Here is a 19,868-nt window from a genome sequence, read left to right as displayed (position 1 = left end):
TTATTAACAAAGTCAACTGGTATTTTATTCTGCATGTTTATGAAAGGTTGGCATGAGTCACAACAATTAAACTTGCGAAAGCAGTTCAATTCAGCACACAGTTCATGGCGCCACGCAGTTATGTGTCACTGGCCATATCGTAGCAGTTTCAGCAGTAGCCTGCTACAACCTAACAGTGTGACATATCCATAGCGAGCCAGCACTCAACCACGGTTCACCCACAGCATACAGAAATGATGTATGGTAATTTGTATTAGTTACAAATTTGTGACAAAATTGTATGATTTGTACGTTTGAAATGGACATTGTTAAGGGAGTGACATAGATGAACAGCTGAGTAGCAGCAAATTCTGAATTACAATTTTATACCTATTCTACGCCCGCAACCACTCATGCAATGGCAAATGAGACAAAGGAATTAAATATAACAGCTTTATTGACTAAATTTCAAGAGGATGTGTTTAAAAAATTCCAGGAAGCTTTTAAAGCTCATGGGCTGATGTTGAAGCAGAATTAGCAAATATCAACACCAAACAAGAGGGAACTTTTGAAATAGAATTAACTAACATTAATATAAATATGAAAAAAGAAAAAAAATATCAAGTGTAATATCAACACATGAAAATAGAATTTCCACCTCGAAAAACATAATAATTAATTTACCCCGGGAGTTACAAAAGGAATTAAGTGATCGGTGTGATTCAGTTTGCACTGAAATTGACGAACATGTTTCAGATATTCATAGAAATCTGAAAATAATTCACAAAGAAACCTCAAATACTAAAGACAGAGTAGAGATACTCAAGCAAGGTAGGGCACTCAATGAAATTTTGAGTCCTCGTACCACCTTTCCAGTCTTGGAGGGGTGACTGCAAGGTTTGTAGGGAAAAAAAGTACAGTAAAGAACTGATTCCTCTTTTACAACTACTTTCTACTGGCAAGTCTAATTCTAATCAGGAGTTGCACAAAATTCAGGATGATTTAAAAACAACGCAAAAATAGCTACAGAAAAAGACTACAGCATGTCAGAATAGTACAGGAAGTCCAAACAAATGATTAGATGAGCTTCAGTTATGGACATGTATCAACTTGGCAAAGCAATTTCCCAAGTTTAAACCAGATGGAGAAATACATCTCACATATGTCGTTTTGAGAATTTTACCTAAGAATTGGGAAGACCAAAGAAAAATAAATTTTGCTCTGAATTATTCAGTTGGGGATGTGACAGAATGGGGAACAGCCCATTCTGAGGATTTTACATCATGGGAAGACTTTTAAGAACAGGAGATTTTGTACACAAAATGGATGGTTGATAAGAAGCTACTGACCTTTATAGAGGAACTAGAGTCCTGAAACAGAGAGAAAAATGGCTATATATGAAGAGGTAATGGTACTAATGAAACTAGTGCCAGTAATAGGCATACAAATAGAAATATAAGGTGAAAGGAAAGTTATTTTTGTTGTACATCACAAAACAACCACAATAAAAACAATATAACAGGTCAGACCACACAACAAGTAAATACACAGGTTTTCACACCAAATACTGTGAGTTTTATAGATGCTAGTACAAACGAGAGCGTACCTTACGCTAATCAGCCCTCGTGGGAACCTGCATTCTAAGCAAATTTGGTAGTATGACGTCTATCAGGTCCCAAGTTAAGTGTTCTATTACTTATACTTTCGTTTTCTGTAGAATAGTTTATTCTTCATTTTTCTACCCTATACCCTTCTGAAAGATATTATCTCTAACTATCCTATCCTACAATTACTTACTAACAAAGAGATAGAGGGGCTGGCCAGTACTTACCTCAGCTCAGTACAGCCGATAGAAACACAAAAAACAACCGAAAATTTAAGTTCCTAGCTTTCGGAATAAATGTTTCTTCATCAGGGAGGAGAGAGGGGAAAGAACGCTACAATAGAAAAATGAAGAATAAACTATTCTACAGAAAACGAAAGCTACAATTAGACACATGAAACACCTAAGTCAGACCAGAATACACACAATCACTTATAAAATGATACCTCATACACATATGAATGACATTTAACTGGTTAAAACTCTCGTCATTTCAAATATATATATATATATATATATATATATATATATATATATATATATATATATATATATATATATATATATATATATATATATATTGTATTCTGTATGAATACTGTATTTTTTTCTGTTTTTGGTACTTGCATGCAATAACTTAAGCTTGATGAGAAGGTATATCAGCTAACGTGACATGTATGAGAAGAAGAGTGCTAAGCATCTCAACTGTTACCAATCAGCTGTTCAGTTTTCTAACATTATGGATTATCCTGACAGTGTGTCAGTTATGTATCAGATGAATATGAGTGATTGTAGAAAGTCAACACGAAAAAAAGGGCAATATAGACTAGTGAATAAGTGTCAACAATGAATTTCTTTTTATACGGGTGATTTTTTTTTTTTTACCATTTGTTAATAAAATTTAATGTAAAATGGTTGAGTGTATGAAGATTTTCTAGGTGAAGTATCAAGGTAGTAGTATTAAAAGTTGGACAGTAGATAGATGGACACTGGACACTGATGACTGATGAGATACATTTTTCCCCCTCCACAATGTGGTGTTTGTTCTTTCTCTGATGCTTAAAACATGGGTTCACTGGAATCACTTTTTGGGTTCTGTGACAATGGAATTGTGACAAGACCACTCTGTAGGGAATACCAAGCAACTTCTCCCCTCCAGAGTCACAATGAACAACATCAGCAGAACGGATTTCCTTTGGGTGGTGGACGGTATAGGACACAATCTTTCGAGGATATCTTCTTTCTTTCTTCAATCTTAATGAGTCCATCTTTCTTTTCATTTCTTATTTCTACAAGCGGAGGGCCAACTCTGCCTTTCGCACTCTTTTGCATTCACTTTTCTATTGCTGAAACCCTTCCTTCTTACACATTGTCTTAGTACAACCTGTCTCCACAGGGTAGCCTAGGAAAATTACACATGAGACAATATGATGACAACACTTAGATAAAATTTTATGATGCATATTTGTGCGTCACATGTCAGTCACATCAAATATTGTGAGGGGGAAAGGGTGCATATAGCCAATCAACAGAAAAGGTGGTGGACGAACATGAACACATTCATCTTGTGGTGTTGCAGTTCTTCTTGCTATGTCCGTGCTTGCTACGAAATGGGAAGAGGAATTCCGCCTTATGCAAGAGACCTTATTTTTAGTTATGTTTCATGCACTTTCTTCGATTTTTCAAAAATTACATGTCTGGTGGCGAAAACTCTGCCTATGTTTTGAAAAATTGGAGAAAGTGCAGTGTCAAGTGACCAAAGGTCACAAAATCTGGCTATTCATTTCCTCAACAACATATGACAAAGCATCACAATATCAAAATCATCAGAAGTTGTACATTGGGTAGCAGAATAGCTACCAAACTAAATGTACAACAGAATCATGTAAGTTAGAAAATTAAAAAAAAGTAGCCCACTGAAGATAGCACAAAATGTGCTGAAACATGTCTGGATGAAAAAAAACAAAAAAAGGTGTCTTGCATAAGGCAGAATTCCACTTCCCATCCCCATGAACACATTGTACATCAATTATGGTAACAATGGAGAGATGGAAGAATTGCAATAGAATTATTGCAGCATAAAAGGACTATTCTGATGTGCAAATGAAATCACAAACATGGAACACTGAATGACATTTATTAAAGAATAATGTTAAAAAGTAAGACCCTTGACAGTTGATGGGTAATCAAGTAACTAAATCTTGTAAATCTTGAAGCTGATGGCACTGCCTCTGGAACATGCAGGAATACTTCCCACCATCTGCAGGCATCTACTGAACCTACTACAGAGCAGCTGGTATCACAAATTGCAAAGCTCAGCATGGAAGTAGTGGCACACCAGCAACAAGTATGAAGTTGCAGCTGGAAAAAACCACACAATGCCATTCCAAAAGACTCAACAGAGGAGTGGTTTGGGTACCACAGGCATTTCAGCAATTCTGCCCATCAATGTACTCAGCCTTCCAACTACCTAAACTTGAAAGGTGGACATTACTGAGCCTTAACATTAGTCAATAACAGCACACTTGCCCCAACCTGAGTGTGGTATGAGGAGGATGGGCAAATGCCATGCTACTTGCAGTCAGCCTATCACCCTAACTTTCATGCAAAATCATACATCAGGTGAAGAGCTTCTGACTGATTCAGGTTCAGAAGGCAGTCTCTATCCAGGAAGGACTTGTGACTGGCACACACACAAACTGACACAACACACACACACTGACACACACACACACACACACACACACACACACACACACACACACACACAGAGAGAGAGAGAGAGAGAGAGAGAGAGAGAGAGAGAGAGAGAGAGTTGAACATCACTAGTTGTGATATATGTCATCAAGAGTGATTATAAGCCAAGACTATTACAGGAAAAAGGAAAGGTGCTGGAAGTGACTATGTAAGAAGAAAAACATGTTTTTCCATGAAGGATTACCATGAAAATGTCGGGCTTGGGAAGGACGTGGAAGGAAGTCGGCTGTGCCCTTTCAAAGGAACCATCCCAGCATTTGCCTGGAGCGATATAGGGAAATCACGGAAAACCAAAAATCAGGATGGCCGGACGCGGGATTGAACCATCGTCCTCCCGAATGCGAGTCCAGTGTGCTAACCACTGCGCCACCTTGCTTGGTAATTGTGACTGTTAAACTAAGAGATAATGTCCATTATCACAAATATATTTACACTGACAACCTATAATTTGACGTCACAGAATATATTCAACCAAGAAGATTTTCAAAAGACATCAGCATAGAAGAAGGATAGTCAATTACTTTGGTAGGTGGTGATTAATTGCAGTGAGTGAGCAGTGACTATTCAGTCATTATAGATTAAGACACAGCAGCATCATTACTCCACTGTTTCCATTAGAGTGATGTCAGTGCAGTCAACAATACAATGCGATGTGCAGAACAGTGATTAAGGTGAGCCACATGAACAACACAATGGTTTGAATGAATAAAGATAGAAATTGGTGATGCAATAAGACAATAAAAGGTAAAAATTGGTAATGAAATGGGACAACCACGTCCAAATCATTAAAATAAAGAAAACTTTTAATTTCTTTCAAAATTCTCAATTTTAATAATTTAAGTTGCAAATTTTATTAAGATTTTCAGTATTTCTAGTCCCCTTCCACTATTCAGCATGTGGCATCATTTTAATATGAATAAGAATTTAAGAGGCAATCCTGCTCTTTCAAGCAGTATTATTTGTTTAGGATTAAATGTTTTGAGCACTAGTAAATGTTATGCTAGCAGGTAGGGTGTAGAGTACCACCCTACAGACAATGCAAGATGAAAGTCATGTAGATTGTGACTAACGTTTTGCATAAAACCAAAAAGTGCACCAGGGCATCAGTTCAGAACATAGCGTTGGCAGCAATGGGTGAACGAGTCTTTATTAAGCTCTGATGCTGGGATCAGGACTTGGAATCACTCTGGAACCTGCAGTCTCGATGTTCGTGGTTCCAGCATGCCCATTTTGCTGACAGTGTTGGTGGACAGCACGCTGCCTGTGGTCATCCACCCGAATGGGCAGACTGCTCTTCCACCCCCTCTTCCACTGATGTGTGGGATAAAAATATCAACAACAAAAAGTCTACACTGAGTTTATATCATTTAAACAATTCTATAAACCACTCCAACACATGACCACAAGTCTACTTTGCTATTGTATACATTGATTTTCCCAGAAGATTCAGAAGTTATTTAACATACGATGACTCGAGTCGACTTTGGTTTGAATAAATTCCTTATAATTTGGATATTTTCCTTGACAACCAATGCCAGGAGACCTCAAGTCTACTTTGTTTTGTATAAATGCATTACCTTTGAACTTTTCTACACCAACCATTGTCGGAAGACTAAAAGTCTACTTAGTTTTTATATAAAATCACTTTTCATAAAACAACAGTCCTGAACAATCTGTGAAAGATATCAAGTCTACACTGTGGTTGAATAACTTCAACCCTTCTTTGGACCATCACTGACCATTGATCTATGAAGACGATGAGTCTACTTAGCATTGTATAGGCCAAACTTCTAGGAAATAGTCATGGTCTGAAGCACAATCATTCCAAAATTCATCCTTCACAAATTTATGACATGAACTCATTGGAATCTGTTACACTATGTGAAACCTTTAATTAATGAAGTTGATATGAAATGTTTTATTTGTAAAACATTGTACTTCAAAAAAAAATTTAATCTTTTGAGGTTATCACCAAGCTAAGAAACCATGTATCATTTCTAAAGATGCAAATACTTTAAGATTGAATATAAATTATAATTCACTGAAATGACTGTAACATGTAAAAACTAACTAAATCAAAATTATTATCTGACTCTACTGTATGTAATACACTCTGAATTTCTTATGGTATACATAAACTTAAATTATGTATGAACTTATGTTAGTACTGAAATATTTTGTGGAATGGAAATATGGCAACCCATTGTATCATGGCTTTTACCCTAACGTTCATCAAAAACTGGAAGGTATTTGATGTTTCATATAACTTCAATCCTTTTGCAGGGCCATGTATTATTACTTTTTATTTCATCCTATTTTACATATATGAACCATTTGTGAAATACTCTGTAAACGATGCACCTGTGTTCTTACTTTAAATTGCACATTTATGTAAGTGGATTGACTCCTAAAAGCCCATATCTAATTGCTGGTTTAGTTCTGTATAGTTCTGTTATCTCCTTTGAGTTCTGTCTTTCACTGTCTCACTCTTGTAAGATATGGAAGCCACTCTCCTGTGCTCATTTTAAAGATTTTTATGTAAATGACAATTAAGTTTTCTTAATATAGTATGAAGTTATTCTGCCTTTTATTTCTAACAAAAATCATGTACTTTTTATCTGATTCTTAATTTATATCATGACTTTTCAGAGTATCGCAGCTGGAACACAGGCATCAACAGCACATTGTTAGTGGATGTTAATGACAGAGCACTTTTCATGTTCAGTCATCACTTTTGATTGTGTCTAATGCTATGTGTTCGTGAGATACTTGGAACAGTCATTTTATTTGTATCTTGCAGGAGTTTCACTCAAGCTATGCAAAGAATGATTCAATCAATCATCTGCTAACAACAATGTCATTGTGCTGCCTACACTAGTCAGACACAGGCCCAATGAACATTTAAAAGTTTTTGATGGTGGTTCATTTCCCTTATATGTTGCATTCTCAGTTTCACACTGAACTCGGTACAAAGCATTCGCCGCATTACCACCCTTAGTCACGCATATTGTGGATGACAATAAGCACTATCATCATCTGGTGACAGTTACTGTTTTGTTTGTAATTTAAATTTAATCATTGAAATTGTCGTTTTTGATTCTATTTAAGAGTAGTAACTTGTCAGTCTCCATGTGTTACGAATCTTGAGAAAACTGAAGTTATGTAGCCCTTCAAAGGAATCCTCCCTGAATTTACCTCAAGAGATTTTAGGAAATCCATTTTCGATCATTTGCACAAGCAATATAGCCAGAATGAAATATCCATGACATTTGTCAAACTTCACAAATAGTTTGATATTCCAAAACAAGACTTTGGCAAATGACAGCACACAAAACAGAAGAATTTTTGGGTATGGTTATTATGCAAAACTTCATTATCTAAGATATTATTCCACTAACTACAAAGTTTTTTGATGAAAGACTACAATTTTCAAGGGCCATTGGTAGCTGGTGAAATAAGAAAAAACTTGGGTTTTGGAACAATATAACTATAGACATTACACATTTGTTTTTGTACTGAGGATGTTATCTTTCATAAGGTATGGACTTACTTATTGTCAGTTCCTCCCTTAATAAACCACTGCTTCAGAATTCTCTTGCAATTGCATCTGTACAACATGTTGGTGCAGGGACATTGTGTATACTACACTGTGTTTTGGAAAACAAGGAAATTTTATATGGCAACAAGAGAAATGTGAGCCTAGCTTCAGTTTAGAGCAGCACTTCCCCTCCAGACCTTAGCATGCTGACCTCCTGCCTGCAACTCCAACCACTACTGCTCGTCCCCATGTTTGGGCTGCCGACTGCACATCTACCAGACATGTTATTCTGTACACACTCAGTTCAGATTCTTTTGACAAGTTGGTGTAGTTATTGTTGACATAACAGTTGCTGGGAAATCTGCTCATCTCCCAGGCACAATGGTGACCTGTGAAGTATTCAATGTCACATACAAGCAGGTATTTCCACTTGCTAAGTCATCACGACTACTGTTCCATGCTAAAGATGCATGTCATCTGTCAATATGGCTCACCACAAGCACAATAAAAATTTATATCAGACACATTATTTTATATTATTATGTATTTTCTTAAGATATAAATTACTTTTGTTGTGAGAATTATTTATTAGTAAGGAAACTTGAGGATACATCTAACTCCCCTTGAGTGGTATGTATCATTCCAACTGTAAAGCAATCACATGGAATTGCTATTGAGGGCATTTGCATGATGTTGGGTAAGCATACCCACCAGTATGCGCAAACATGAGCCCCGGTAAACCTCACAATAATAAAGGCATACCATGAAATACTGATTGGCAGTCACCAAGAAATAAAAACTGTGTATGACTGTCTTAATAAATACATTAACCTGGACAGAATGAGGAAAGAAATTGTGACATCTCTTAGCGAAATCAGGCCATTTTCAAGAGGTGATTAGTCAAGAATGCACAACTGTATATCAAGTATCAAATATCAGCAGGAATTAAATTAAAAAATAAGAAAAAGAATCAAGAGAAAAGGAGAGAGAGAGATAGATAGATAGAGAGAGAGAGAGAGAGAGAGAGAGAGAGAGAGAGAGAGAGAGACCACAATTCATCTGATTGAAGCATGAGCTGAAGCCACCAAACTGTACAGCTACCAGCATGTGGCAGGTAAACACAAAATTTGCAGAAATTGATTGTGTGTACAATTGGTATAAACACACAATAAAAGAAGTGAAATGAGAATACTGCTCAATGTGAGACAATTATAATAAAATAATCTGTCATAGCACCATAATAATCTAACATTTAATAACATCATCAATGAAGGACACAGTAAGGTGCTGTACTTGTTTGTGTCAACACAAAAGTTGTGACAGCTTCAAGAATTATTTATTTCTCAGTAAAAAAAAGTCTTGCAGTGTGGCAAAGTAAACCAGCTACGTATGATTTGGGAAACAGACAGCTACTAGCATAGACCTTCCACAGTGTTATGATCAAATGACCCAGTATAATCACAAAACAAAAGTGCAAAACATATGTTATAATATACATCAACGGTCTTCAAGTAATTTAAGAACCTTCAACATTGCAGCGCGTCAGCAATCGTTTGTTAATATATTAATGGACTGAGATCCGCCTCGATTGCGAAAAAACACCTAGTGTTTACCTGGGTTTCGGTGTAGATAACTACACCTTCTTCAGAACAATAAACTCAAAAGTGTCTATAAAGACCTTTGTCAATAATTAAAAGCTCAGCATAGCTATATATTTATAAAAGAAAAAGATGACACATAAAAGTACATGTGAACAAAGTCAAAAGAATAACTTAACTTAATGGTGTACACTCCACCTCACATCAGCATGTGTTCGATGGGCCGTGTCCCGTCGCAAACTGCGGCAACCAAACAGTAGCTCACTTACCAGCTAGACACACTATCTATGCACATGCGCAAGAAATAGGAAGTTACTTAATGCGCATGCGCATAAAAATACGAGAAAGCCTGTATATTCTCAAACGTGGATCAACGTATACCAAAATTAAAATGGACATAACCCGAGACGAGCTAAATACAAGATAAAACCGAAAGATCAGCACACAGGGTTACTGTATCTCGGAAGAGTAACATACATGATTGTTGATTATGACAAATTTTTTATTTATTTATTTATTTATTTATTTATTTTATTTTTATTTTTTATTTTTAGAAGCTGTATTAAAAGTAAGTAGTTAGTCAAATGAGGGGGGCAGGGGGTTGGGGGGGTTGAGGGGACATAGTCTAAAGACGTCGTGGAGATAAGGATATAGGGATTCATTCTAGTATTCATAGAGTTACAGCTATCCCTCTTGCACCAGATGCGGTAGAAACTGAACTTGTCACACTTGAGAATATTGCTATAAATAATGGCTATAGACCTCAGTTGGTAAGACAGATGTATAATAAGAAAGTAAGGGGAAAAAATATTACGTCTTCCACCCTAGGGGATGCGGTAGATGACAAACAGGTGGCAACAATATCTATCCCTTACATAGGCAATATAAGTTACAAATTGGGGCGTTTACTCAGAGCCCATAATTTCAGAATCGCCTATTCTACTAACAACAGTCTACATAGGAATTTAATTCACTCCTTGCAGAGTAAGAGCGATAAACTTTCCAAATCAGGAGTATATAAAATTACATGCGGGGATTGTCCAAAATTTTACATCGGGCAAACAGGGCGAGCTCTGGGTCTCAGATATAAAGAGCATATTCCTATGCGAAGCGGTGACGGTACTAAAGGCTCTACTTATGCGGAACATCTTGTGCAAGCGGCTCATGCGCCGAGCCCTCCAGTTAACATTGAGCTACTTCATGCTGAGGTCAAGGGCTTAAAATTAGATATCTTAGAAGAAATGCAGATCTTTAAGCATCTGCAACATGATAGAGACAATATCCTTAATGACCAACTCCTACTAAGAAATAAAAAATTTTTTGATGGTTTTGCGCCGTTACTTCGTTCTTTTCACTCGTAGTTTTGATGATATGGCAAGCGCGGTTGGTCAAGCTGTTCATCTACTTTTTATCTTTTTATTCTTTTTACGATGTAGGTGGTTTTAGCCCGGTGAACATCTCACGTTTTATCCCTACATCCTTATCTCCACGACGTCTTTAGACTACGTCCCCTCAACCCCCCCCCCCCCCCCCCCCCCTCATTTGACTAACTACTGACTTTCCATACAGCTTCTAAAAATAAAAAATAAAATAAATAAATAAATACATAAATAAAAAAATTGTCATAATCAACAATCATGTATGTTACTCTTCCGAGATACAGTAACCCTGTGTGCTGATCTTTAGGTTTTATCTTGTATTTAGCTCGTCTCAGGTTATGTCCATTTTAATTTTGGTATACGTTGATCCACGTTTGGGAATATACGGGCTTTCTCGTATTTTTATGTGCATGCGCATTAAGTAACTTCCTATTTCTTGCGCATGTGCATAGATAGCGTGTCTAGCTGGTAAGCGAGCTACCGTTTGGTTGCCGCAGTTTGCGACGGGACACGGCCCATCGAACACATGCTGATGTGAGGTGGAGTGTACACCATTAAGTTAAGTTATTCTTTTGACTTTGTTCACATGTACTTTTATGTGTCATCTTTTTCTTTTATAAATATATAGCTATGCTGAGCTTTTAATTATTGACAAAGGTCTTTATAGACACTTTTGAGTTTATTGTTCTGAAGAAGGTGTAGTTATCTACACCGAAACCTAGGTAAACACTAGGTGTTTTTTCGCAATCGAGGCGGATCTCAGTCCATTAATCTTCAAGTAATCTCCTGGTTATTGCTAATGGAGAGCTGGAATAAATAGAAATATTATCTTACTACCACAGAACATGCACAAAAAGAAATCAGTGAGCCCCGCCAGATTGATGGTAGCTAAATAGTCTAGTATCTACAGCAGTATTGGACAGAAAAGTTTCTGCTTGTCACACTTTATAGACTGTCACTCAGGATTATTAATTCAGTATGTAACAGGAGAGCACTGTTGTTTGGAAAATCTTGTGAGATTTATACAGGCGCACCAAAACTTTTAGAGATCCATTCATATAACTCAGATAGTAAAACATTACCTATAAAAGGAAAAAAAGTATAGGTTTGAATGCCAGTACGGCAACACTGGCACACATATTGTTCTACATGACTGCATGATGTTTGTTCTTTTGGATATGTCCAAAAGAATGGACACTATGTGGAATCTGCAGCTGTGTTGTTATAGCTTCATTCTAATGCTAGGTGTGCCATCTGTCTTTTTTTTATATTTCCCACGCAAAATAATAATAATTTGCTGATTACACTTATAATGAGACAGGGAAATAATAATTGTAGTATATATGAAATGATGGCAATTACTCAACAATGTACAACTGTTGAAGAGTTGGCATTGTAAACATCAACCCTAAAAAACTGAAAACTGTTAGTGGAGAAACTGTGAAGAGAGAAAGTAACTGAGAAATCTATAAGAAGGAAATATAATGAAGAAAAACAGAAAAACATTTTCCGCTTGTTATATAGTTCCTTCCATGGACACTGCTCCAGCACAGTAATTTTAACAGGAATCACTGCATCATTCACCAAGACATACTTCTTAGTACCAAATGGTCAGATTAGCATGGCTGTTGACTTCAATTCCTGCTCAAAAGTATCAAATGTCAGGAGGAATGAAGTATTTTTAAAAAAAAGAAGAATCAAGAAAAATACAAAAAGGCAGAAAGAGACTACAATTCATCTGACAGAAGTGTCTTAAACATTAATGCTCAATTTGTAAGAGTATTAATAATTTGCCCCATAAATGGAGGGGCTTAACATATTTGCATTATCCTGTTTTTACAGTCTAAATTTTGCAATAAAGTTATATACAATTTTTTCTCACCATGCCTGTTACTACATTATGAATGACAGCATTCTGTTTTGTTTAATACACAGGAGAAACTCCAGTATTACAGGTGTTTTGTTACACTGATTCATTCCACTTTACATAAAGTAAGAACTGAAATCACTATTTGCTCTCTTCAGTACGCCTGTCATTTTCTTATTGCAATCAATAGAGGTGAGACAGAGAGGGATATAATCTTTACCTTGCTTAGATCATTTGATACATCATACAGTGCTGAGGCATCAGGATGAAATGCGTTGAAAGTACCAATGTGGCCAACACCAAGCTTCATGTCCTTCAGTATCATCCTGATTAACCACTTCTGTTCCATTTCAGACATTCCAGTTAATAATTGTGTTAACTCATCATCCATTCCTCCTGAAACAGATGTTGTCACTATTTGTTTAAATACTATACAATAACAATAATGTTAAAAAGGACACTCATTGCTCCAAGAAATCTAGAGGCTACCAAATATATATCCACCAATAGACATTTTGGTAATTACATGCATCGATGGAAGACAGTTATGTGTAATTAATTTATCATCACACTAAAAGGATGTGCTCTTATAACACTGTTCATGTAAACCAGAGTTATAAATCTCTTGAGACATGTCTAACGGTCACACAGTTTGATTTGTAAGTGACAGCCATGCCTATCAAATTTTTAATATAGAAATGTAAGCAGATGAAAGACCATAAATGTATGCATATTTTGTAATTAGACAAAATTTTTGTTAGTGGAGTGGTCAAAACCATCAAATTCCTACATTGATCAATAAAGGAAACACTCACATATGTAAGCAAAATAAATTGAGAGTTCAGTATTTGAGAGACATAATAAAAAAAATTAATGAAATAAAAATGGATCAAACATTGGAATATATTTATTGCATTTTATACCAATATGAAAAAAAAGAAAAGAAATTTGAGCCATTTCACAGTGCAACACATTACAACATCTGCCTCAGTACCTTAGTAAATACTTGAGGCATCACACAACAGTTTGAGAGATACACAATGAAGTTTTCACTCTGCAGCAGAGTGTGCACTGATATGAGACTTCCTGGCACATTGAAACTGTGTGCTGGACTGAGATTTGAACTCTAGACCTTTCACTGGCAAGTGTTTTACCAACTGAGCTGCCCAAGCATGACTCACAAACCCTCCTCACAGCCTTACTTTCACCAGTACGTCACCTACCTTCCAAACCTCACTGAAGTTCCCCAGAAAAACCTGGTTTAGCCATGGACAGAGGTATATGTCCACAATGGGATTTTCACTCTGCAGCAAAATGTGCACTAGCCCCGCAGGTTTCACAGAAGCATTTCTGTAAATTTTAGAATATAGGAGATGAGGTATTGGTGGAAGTAAGGCTGTGACAATGGGTTGCAAGCCATGCTTGGGTAGTTCAGCTGCTAGAGTACTTGCCCGCAAAAGGCAAAGGTCTCTAGTTCGAGTCATGGTCCAGCACACAGTTTTAATCTGCCAGGAAATTTCACCTCAGAGCACACTCCACTGCATAGTGAGGTACTGGTGGAAGTAAGGCTGTGAGGATGCATCGTTAATCATGCTTGGATAGCTCAGTTGGTAGAGCACTTACCCACAAATGGCAAAGATCCCGAGTTCAAGTCTAGGTGCTGCGTACAGTTTTAATTTGTCATGAAGTGTGAATTTAAAAGATGCTTTACACTCATTAATTAAAACAGAGACTCCTCAACTTAAATACATTGTGTATAGATATAGCATACTGCAATTCTTGTACTTTGTGCACAACAAACTGTAGACTGTCCTACTGCAATATGTGCAACATGCCTGATGACAATTCCCTCCTTAAAGACAGGTGGATCAACAGCACTTCACTCTGCTGGGGAGATCCATTGTGGATGGGTTCTTTGTTTAATGAGTACAGTTTGTTAGTTAGCTGTCCCTCAGTTGCTATGCTGCCAAATCACTAAGGAGGTTCATGCAGGAGAGCAGCAAAATGTGCCTGCACTGAGAAAAAAGAATGACAAAACTGAAGGGGGTGATCAACAGAATGTGTTAATTACTTGTCTCCATGTAACATGGCTTTGCCTACCCAGTCAATTTTCCATCCAACATGATGCCCAAAAATAAGAATACACACACATTTGAAACTTCCTGCCAGATTCAACAAGCAAATCAGCGAAGTGGCATCAACTAAAAAGACTTGCACCAGCCATCAGGCCCAAACCATATGCACATTTCAGTTTTTCCTGGCAGATTAAAACTGTGTGCAAGACCAAGACTCAAAGTCAGGACTTTTGCCTTTACAGCCAAGTGTTCTACTGAGTGAGCTACCCAAAAGCAATACACAACCTATCCTCACAACAGCTTTAATTCTGACAGTGCCTTGTCTCCTCCTGCACACAAATTTCTCAGATGCGAACTTTTGTACCTTACTGCCATCTGTAAATACCAGCCTTCTGTAAAGCCACAAAGATGACAAATTTAACCAGTATCTGCAAATACACAGTTGTCTTAGGAACACGTCACAGTAGAAACTAAAACTATAACAATGATAACATCATTCAAGACACTACCAGGATGAAAGTATTTTTTTGTGTACAACAACATAGAACCCAACCCAACCGCCGACACATCATATATTCTAGCCGTTTACAAAGAATGTTGGTGAGACTGATGGGCCGATAGCTATCCACATCAAGTGGGTTTTTAATGGGTTTGTGCACTGGTATGATGGAGATAACGAGGAGATGTCACTTGTAGTCAGACAAGAGATGTTTCATCATCTCACTGGGGATTTGATCTGTCCCAGGAGCTGTGTCGGGGCAATGTGCAAGGGCGCTGAAGAGCTCCCATGCTGTAAATGGGCCATTATAGGGTTTATTTTGGCATATAATGAACAAGAGGTCTTTCCCTTCCATCTGCTGTTTGAGAGTGCATAAGACAGGGGGAGAGGGGGGGGGGGGGGGGGAGGGGGCTTGAGCAAAGTGCTCGGCAATTGAGTTTGCATTGATAGATAACGCATGATCGATGGCAATGCCAAGGACACGTGTCGGGGTCTGGCACACAAAACCAAATCTGATCTTCATCCAGACTTGGTAAGGTGATGTATGGCACCTAATGGTTGAGACATACTCTCCCAACACCCCTGTTTCCATCTTTTTATAAGCTAGTGAACACGGGTACAGAGCCATTTAAAGGCAATTACGTGCTCTAGGAAAGGGTACCGCTTATGTCACTGTAGAGCTAGTCAACGCTCTTTAATTGCCTCAGCGACTTCTGGTGGCCACCAAGGTATTGCTTTCACCGGAGCGCCCTAAAGAATGAGGCATCGCATTTTCCGCTGCAGATACAATCATTGTAGTGACCTGCTCAACCACAACATTGATGGCACCATGTGGGGGAGATTTAATGGAGAGCACACATTTTCACACCTGTCAACACCTGCTTTCTTTGGGAATGGAAGTATTGTATTCTTCTCATAGTCCAAGGGTATTTCGCCTGTCTCATACACCTTGCTCATGAGATGGTAGTGTTTTGTCATTACTGGTTCTCCCAAGGCTATCAGTGGTTCTGATGGAATGTTGTCTACTCCTGGGGCCTTGTTTCGACTTATGTCTTTCAGTACTCGGTCAAATTCTTCACACAGTATTATATCTCACATTTCATCTTCATCTACAACCTCTTCCATTTCCAAAATATTGTCCTCAAGCACGTCACCCTTGTATAGACCCTATATATACTCCTTCCACCTTTCCACTTTCCCTTCTTTGCTTAGGACTGCTTTTCTCTTAGAGCTCTTAATATTCATACAGGTGGTCCTCCTTTGTCCAAAGGACTCTATAATTTTCCAGTAGGCAGTACCTATTTTACTCCTTGTGATATATGCCTCTATATCATTACATTTGTTATCTAGCCATCGTTGCTTAGCCAATTTGCACTTCCTGTCAATCTCATTTCTGAGACGTTTGTATTCCTTTTTGCCAGCTTCATTTACTACATTTTTATATTTTCTCCTTTCATCAATTAAATTCAATATATCTTCTATCACCCAAGGATTTCTACTAGCCCTCGTCTACTTACCTTCTTGATCCTGCCACCCAATTTTCTTCTACTGTATTTCTTTCCCCTGTATTTGTCAATTGTTCCCTAATGCTCTCTCTGAAACACTTTACAACCTCTGGTTGTTTCAGTTTATACATGTCCCATCTCCTTAAATTCCTGGCTTTTTGCAGCTTCTTCACTTTTAATCTGTAGTTCATAGATGGTAATCAGAGTCCACGTCTGTCCCTGGAAATATCTTACAATTTAAAACCTGGTTCCTAAATCTCTTGTCTTATATTTATATAATCTATCTGAAACCTTCCAGGCCCCTTCCATGTACACAACCTTCTTTTGTGATTCTTAAACCAAGTGTTGGCTATGATTAAGTTATGCTCTGTGCAAAATTCTACCAGGTGGTTTCCTCTTTCATTCCCCCCCCCCCCCCCCCCTCCCCCCAGTCCATATTTACCTACTACTTTTTCTTCTCTTCCTTTCCCTACTACCGAATTCCAGTCCCCTATGACTATTAAATTTTCATTTCCCATAACTATCTGAATAATTTCTTTTGTCAAATCATACATTTCTTCAATCTCTTCATTATAGGCGGATCAATTTGGTGTATAAACTTTTACTACAGTGGTAGGTGTGGGCTTTGTGTGTGTCTTGGCTACAATAATACTTTCCCTATGCTGTTCATAGTAGCTTATCTGTGTTCCTATATTTTATTCATTATTAAACCTACTTCTGAACTTACCCCTATTTGATTTTGTATTTATAACCATGTATTCACCTGATCATGTATAAACCATAAAAATCGAAGGCATTATGCCACACACAAACAGACCTGGCCTGCGGGCAGGCTGACGAGACTGGAGCTGATGGGCAGGACATGCACATTAGTGGGAAAGAAAGGGCTTCAGATCAGCAGGCCCGATCCAATAGAAATGCCTGAAGAAATGGCCTGCAGTTTTGGCCTGTCATGGAAATTCACTAGTGTGGCCAGATATTCAGGAGTCACAGACAGCATGTTGATAAAATGGGACTGCAGTGATCAGTCCATGCAACAGATAACTTGTACAGACTCTCTGAGAATCAATAATAATGATGATAGGCAGTTCACCATAAAAATGGTCACTGAGCTGCAGACAGGCATGCAGGAAAGACACTCACACTCTCACAACTAAGTTTCCGACCATAGCCTTTGTCAGAAAGTGAGAGTGCACATACATTCACACAATCACTCAGACACAATTCATGCACACATGAAAACCATCTTTGGCCACTGAATCTACAGTCTCTGAGTATCAGATCCAAACAAACCACTCCTCACACCTCCCTGCCTCTCATCTGCAGCTGCAAGGCTAGTGGCAACAAGTGATGGCAGCATGGACTGCAAGCTGAGGTGAGTGGTAGGAAGGGGAGAAGCAGTAGTAATGAGGGAGTGATGATGCATGGCATCTCAGTAAGCAAACCATTTCATATAATGATTTTTTTTTTTTCAAATTTCCCTGACATTTCTCTGATTTCCCTGACACATTTGAATTTCCCTGATATTCTCTGATTTCCAGAACCTGTGGTAATGCTGATAATATTACTGTTTACTAATACAATAACTGATCACAAAGTAGTAAATTTTGTTCTGTTTATATGAACACAAATGCATGTACATGCTCAGATGCAGTGCATTGCAGTTCTGCATTACCACTGATGATAATCGTCGGTGATTATAGTTGTGACACTGGGAGATATCTCACTCTTCTGAAGTTGTGGAGAGGTACATCATTGTTTGATTTTGTTGAAGGAGCCACAACCTCACCTCTGCTTGCTTCATCACTATCAAAGTGAAGTCCTCAAAGGTGTTCTTTTAAGTTTTTGGAACAGATAAAAATCAGATGGAATCAGGTCAGGGCTGTATGGAGGATGATCAACGACAAATGAACCCAAGGTGTAGGATTGTTGCAGATGTTACAGCACCCTTGTGTGATCTGGCATTGTCATGCTGAAGGACAGATTACTGAAAAAGTAGATGAACACCTCAAATTCAAAACTCTATTATAGCATGCTGCTTCTCATGCACGGACATAGTTACATGACACACTGGCCATGTTACCCTCTAATATTCGGAGCCCTCTAGCAGCTGAGGGTAGCAACTATCATCAGAGGAGTGGGAAAGTCGACCAAGTAATGTGTACGACAAGTAATGCCTCAACGTATATTGAGAATGGAACAAAAAAGTTGGAGGCATTACTTTTCAGCACACCCTCATACAGATTTTTGCATGTACACTGGTTGACAAAAAACACCTAAAAGACATAGTCAGATGTCAACAACATAATTTCTTACACACCAGAAGTGAGTCGCACTAGTGTTGTCATGTTTAGTGTTGCTACTGGGCCTGATCAAGTATGTAAGGAAGGAGGGTGAACAGTCTCAGACACTGAGTGATCCCTGTGAAGGACATGAGGATGCCTTGCACTCCTGTGAGACAACATCACTAGCTCCTGAGAAAGTTTGAAAGGTGCCTCACTGTGTGTCATCATTTGGCTGGCTGGTCAAATCGTACAGCATCCAGATTTGTGGGAATTCAGATACAACAGTGGTGCAATGCTGAACCGCACACGAACATGAGGGCAGGCATACTCACCATCAAAGTTCGAGTCAACCACGTCCAACCATCACAAGGGAGGATCACCGTATTGTGCATCAAGCACGTCGTAACCCCTTTATATCCATGCCTGCCATCTGAGATCAAGTAATGGACTTCTTGCACCATTCTGTGCATCCTTCGCTGTTGGTCAGAGAGAAGCAGCAGCTGAACTACAGAATTATTGTCCTTTGGGTAGGCTGCCAATAACACCACAATAGCAATTTCTGTGTCTGGAGTGCTGCCAAGAACAGGAATCACAGAGTGCCGATGAATGGCTTTGCATTGTGTTTAACAATGAATTGTGGTTATGATAATTTTCGGTGAGTATAGTGGTGACACTGGGAGATATTTCATTCTTCTGAAGTTTTGGAGAGGTACATCACTGTTCATTGCAAATTTAACTCAATTTTGTAATTACTAAACTAACATCACCTACCCTCTCAACCTC

At 38.1% G+C, this 19,868-nt stretch overlaps 1 protein-coding gene across 8 annotated transcripts in view; it reads right to left on the bottom strand.

The window, feature by feature from the left end:
- The window catches only part of LOC126284945 (DNA ligase 4-like), a 616,842-nt gene that overhangs the window by 146,039 nt on the left and 450,935 nt on the right, over window positions 1-19,868 (bottom strand). For all 8 annotated transcript variants that reach the window (XM_049984217.1, XM_049984218.1, XM_049984213.1 and 5 more), the window contains exon 5: window positions 12,942-13,117. In XM_049984217.1, coding sequence (XP_049840174.1) covers window positions 12,942-13,117 — 176 coding nt within the window. The remainder of the gene's footprint in view (window positions 1-12,941; window positions 13,118-19,868) is intronic.

Source organism: Schistocerca gregaria, chromosome 8 (assembly GCF_023897955.1).
Source record: "Schistocerca gregaria isolate iqSchGreg1 chromosome 8, iqSchGreg1.2, whole genome shotgun sequence".
Classification (NCBI taxonomy): Eukaryota; Metazoa; Arthropoda; class Insecta; order Orthoptera; family Acrididae; genus Schistocerca; species Schistocerca gregaria.
This window is presented reverse-complemented; position numbering and strand designations above follow the sequence as displayed.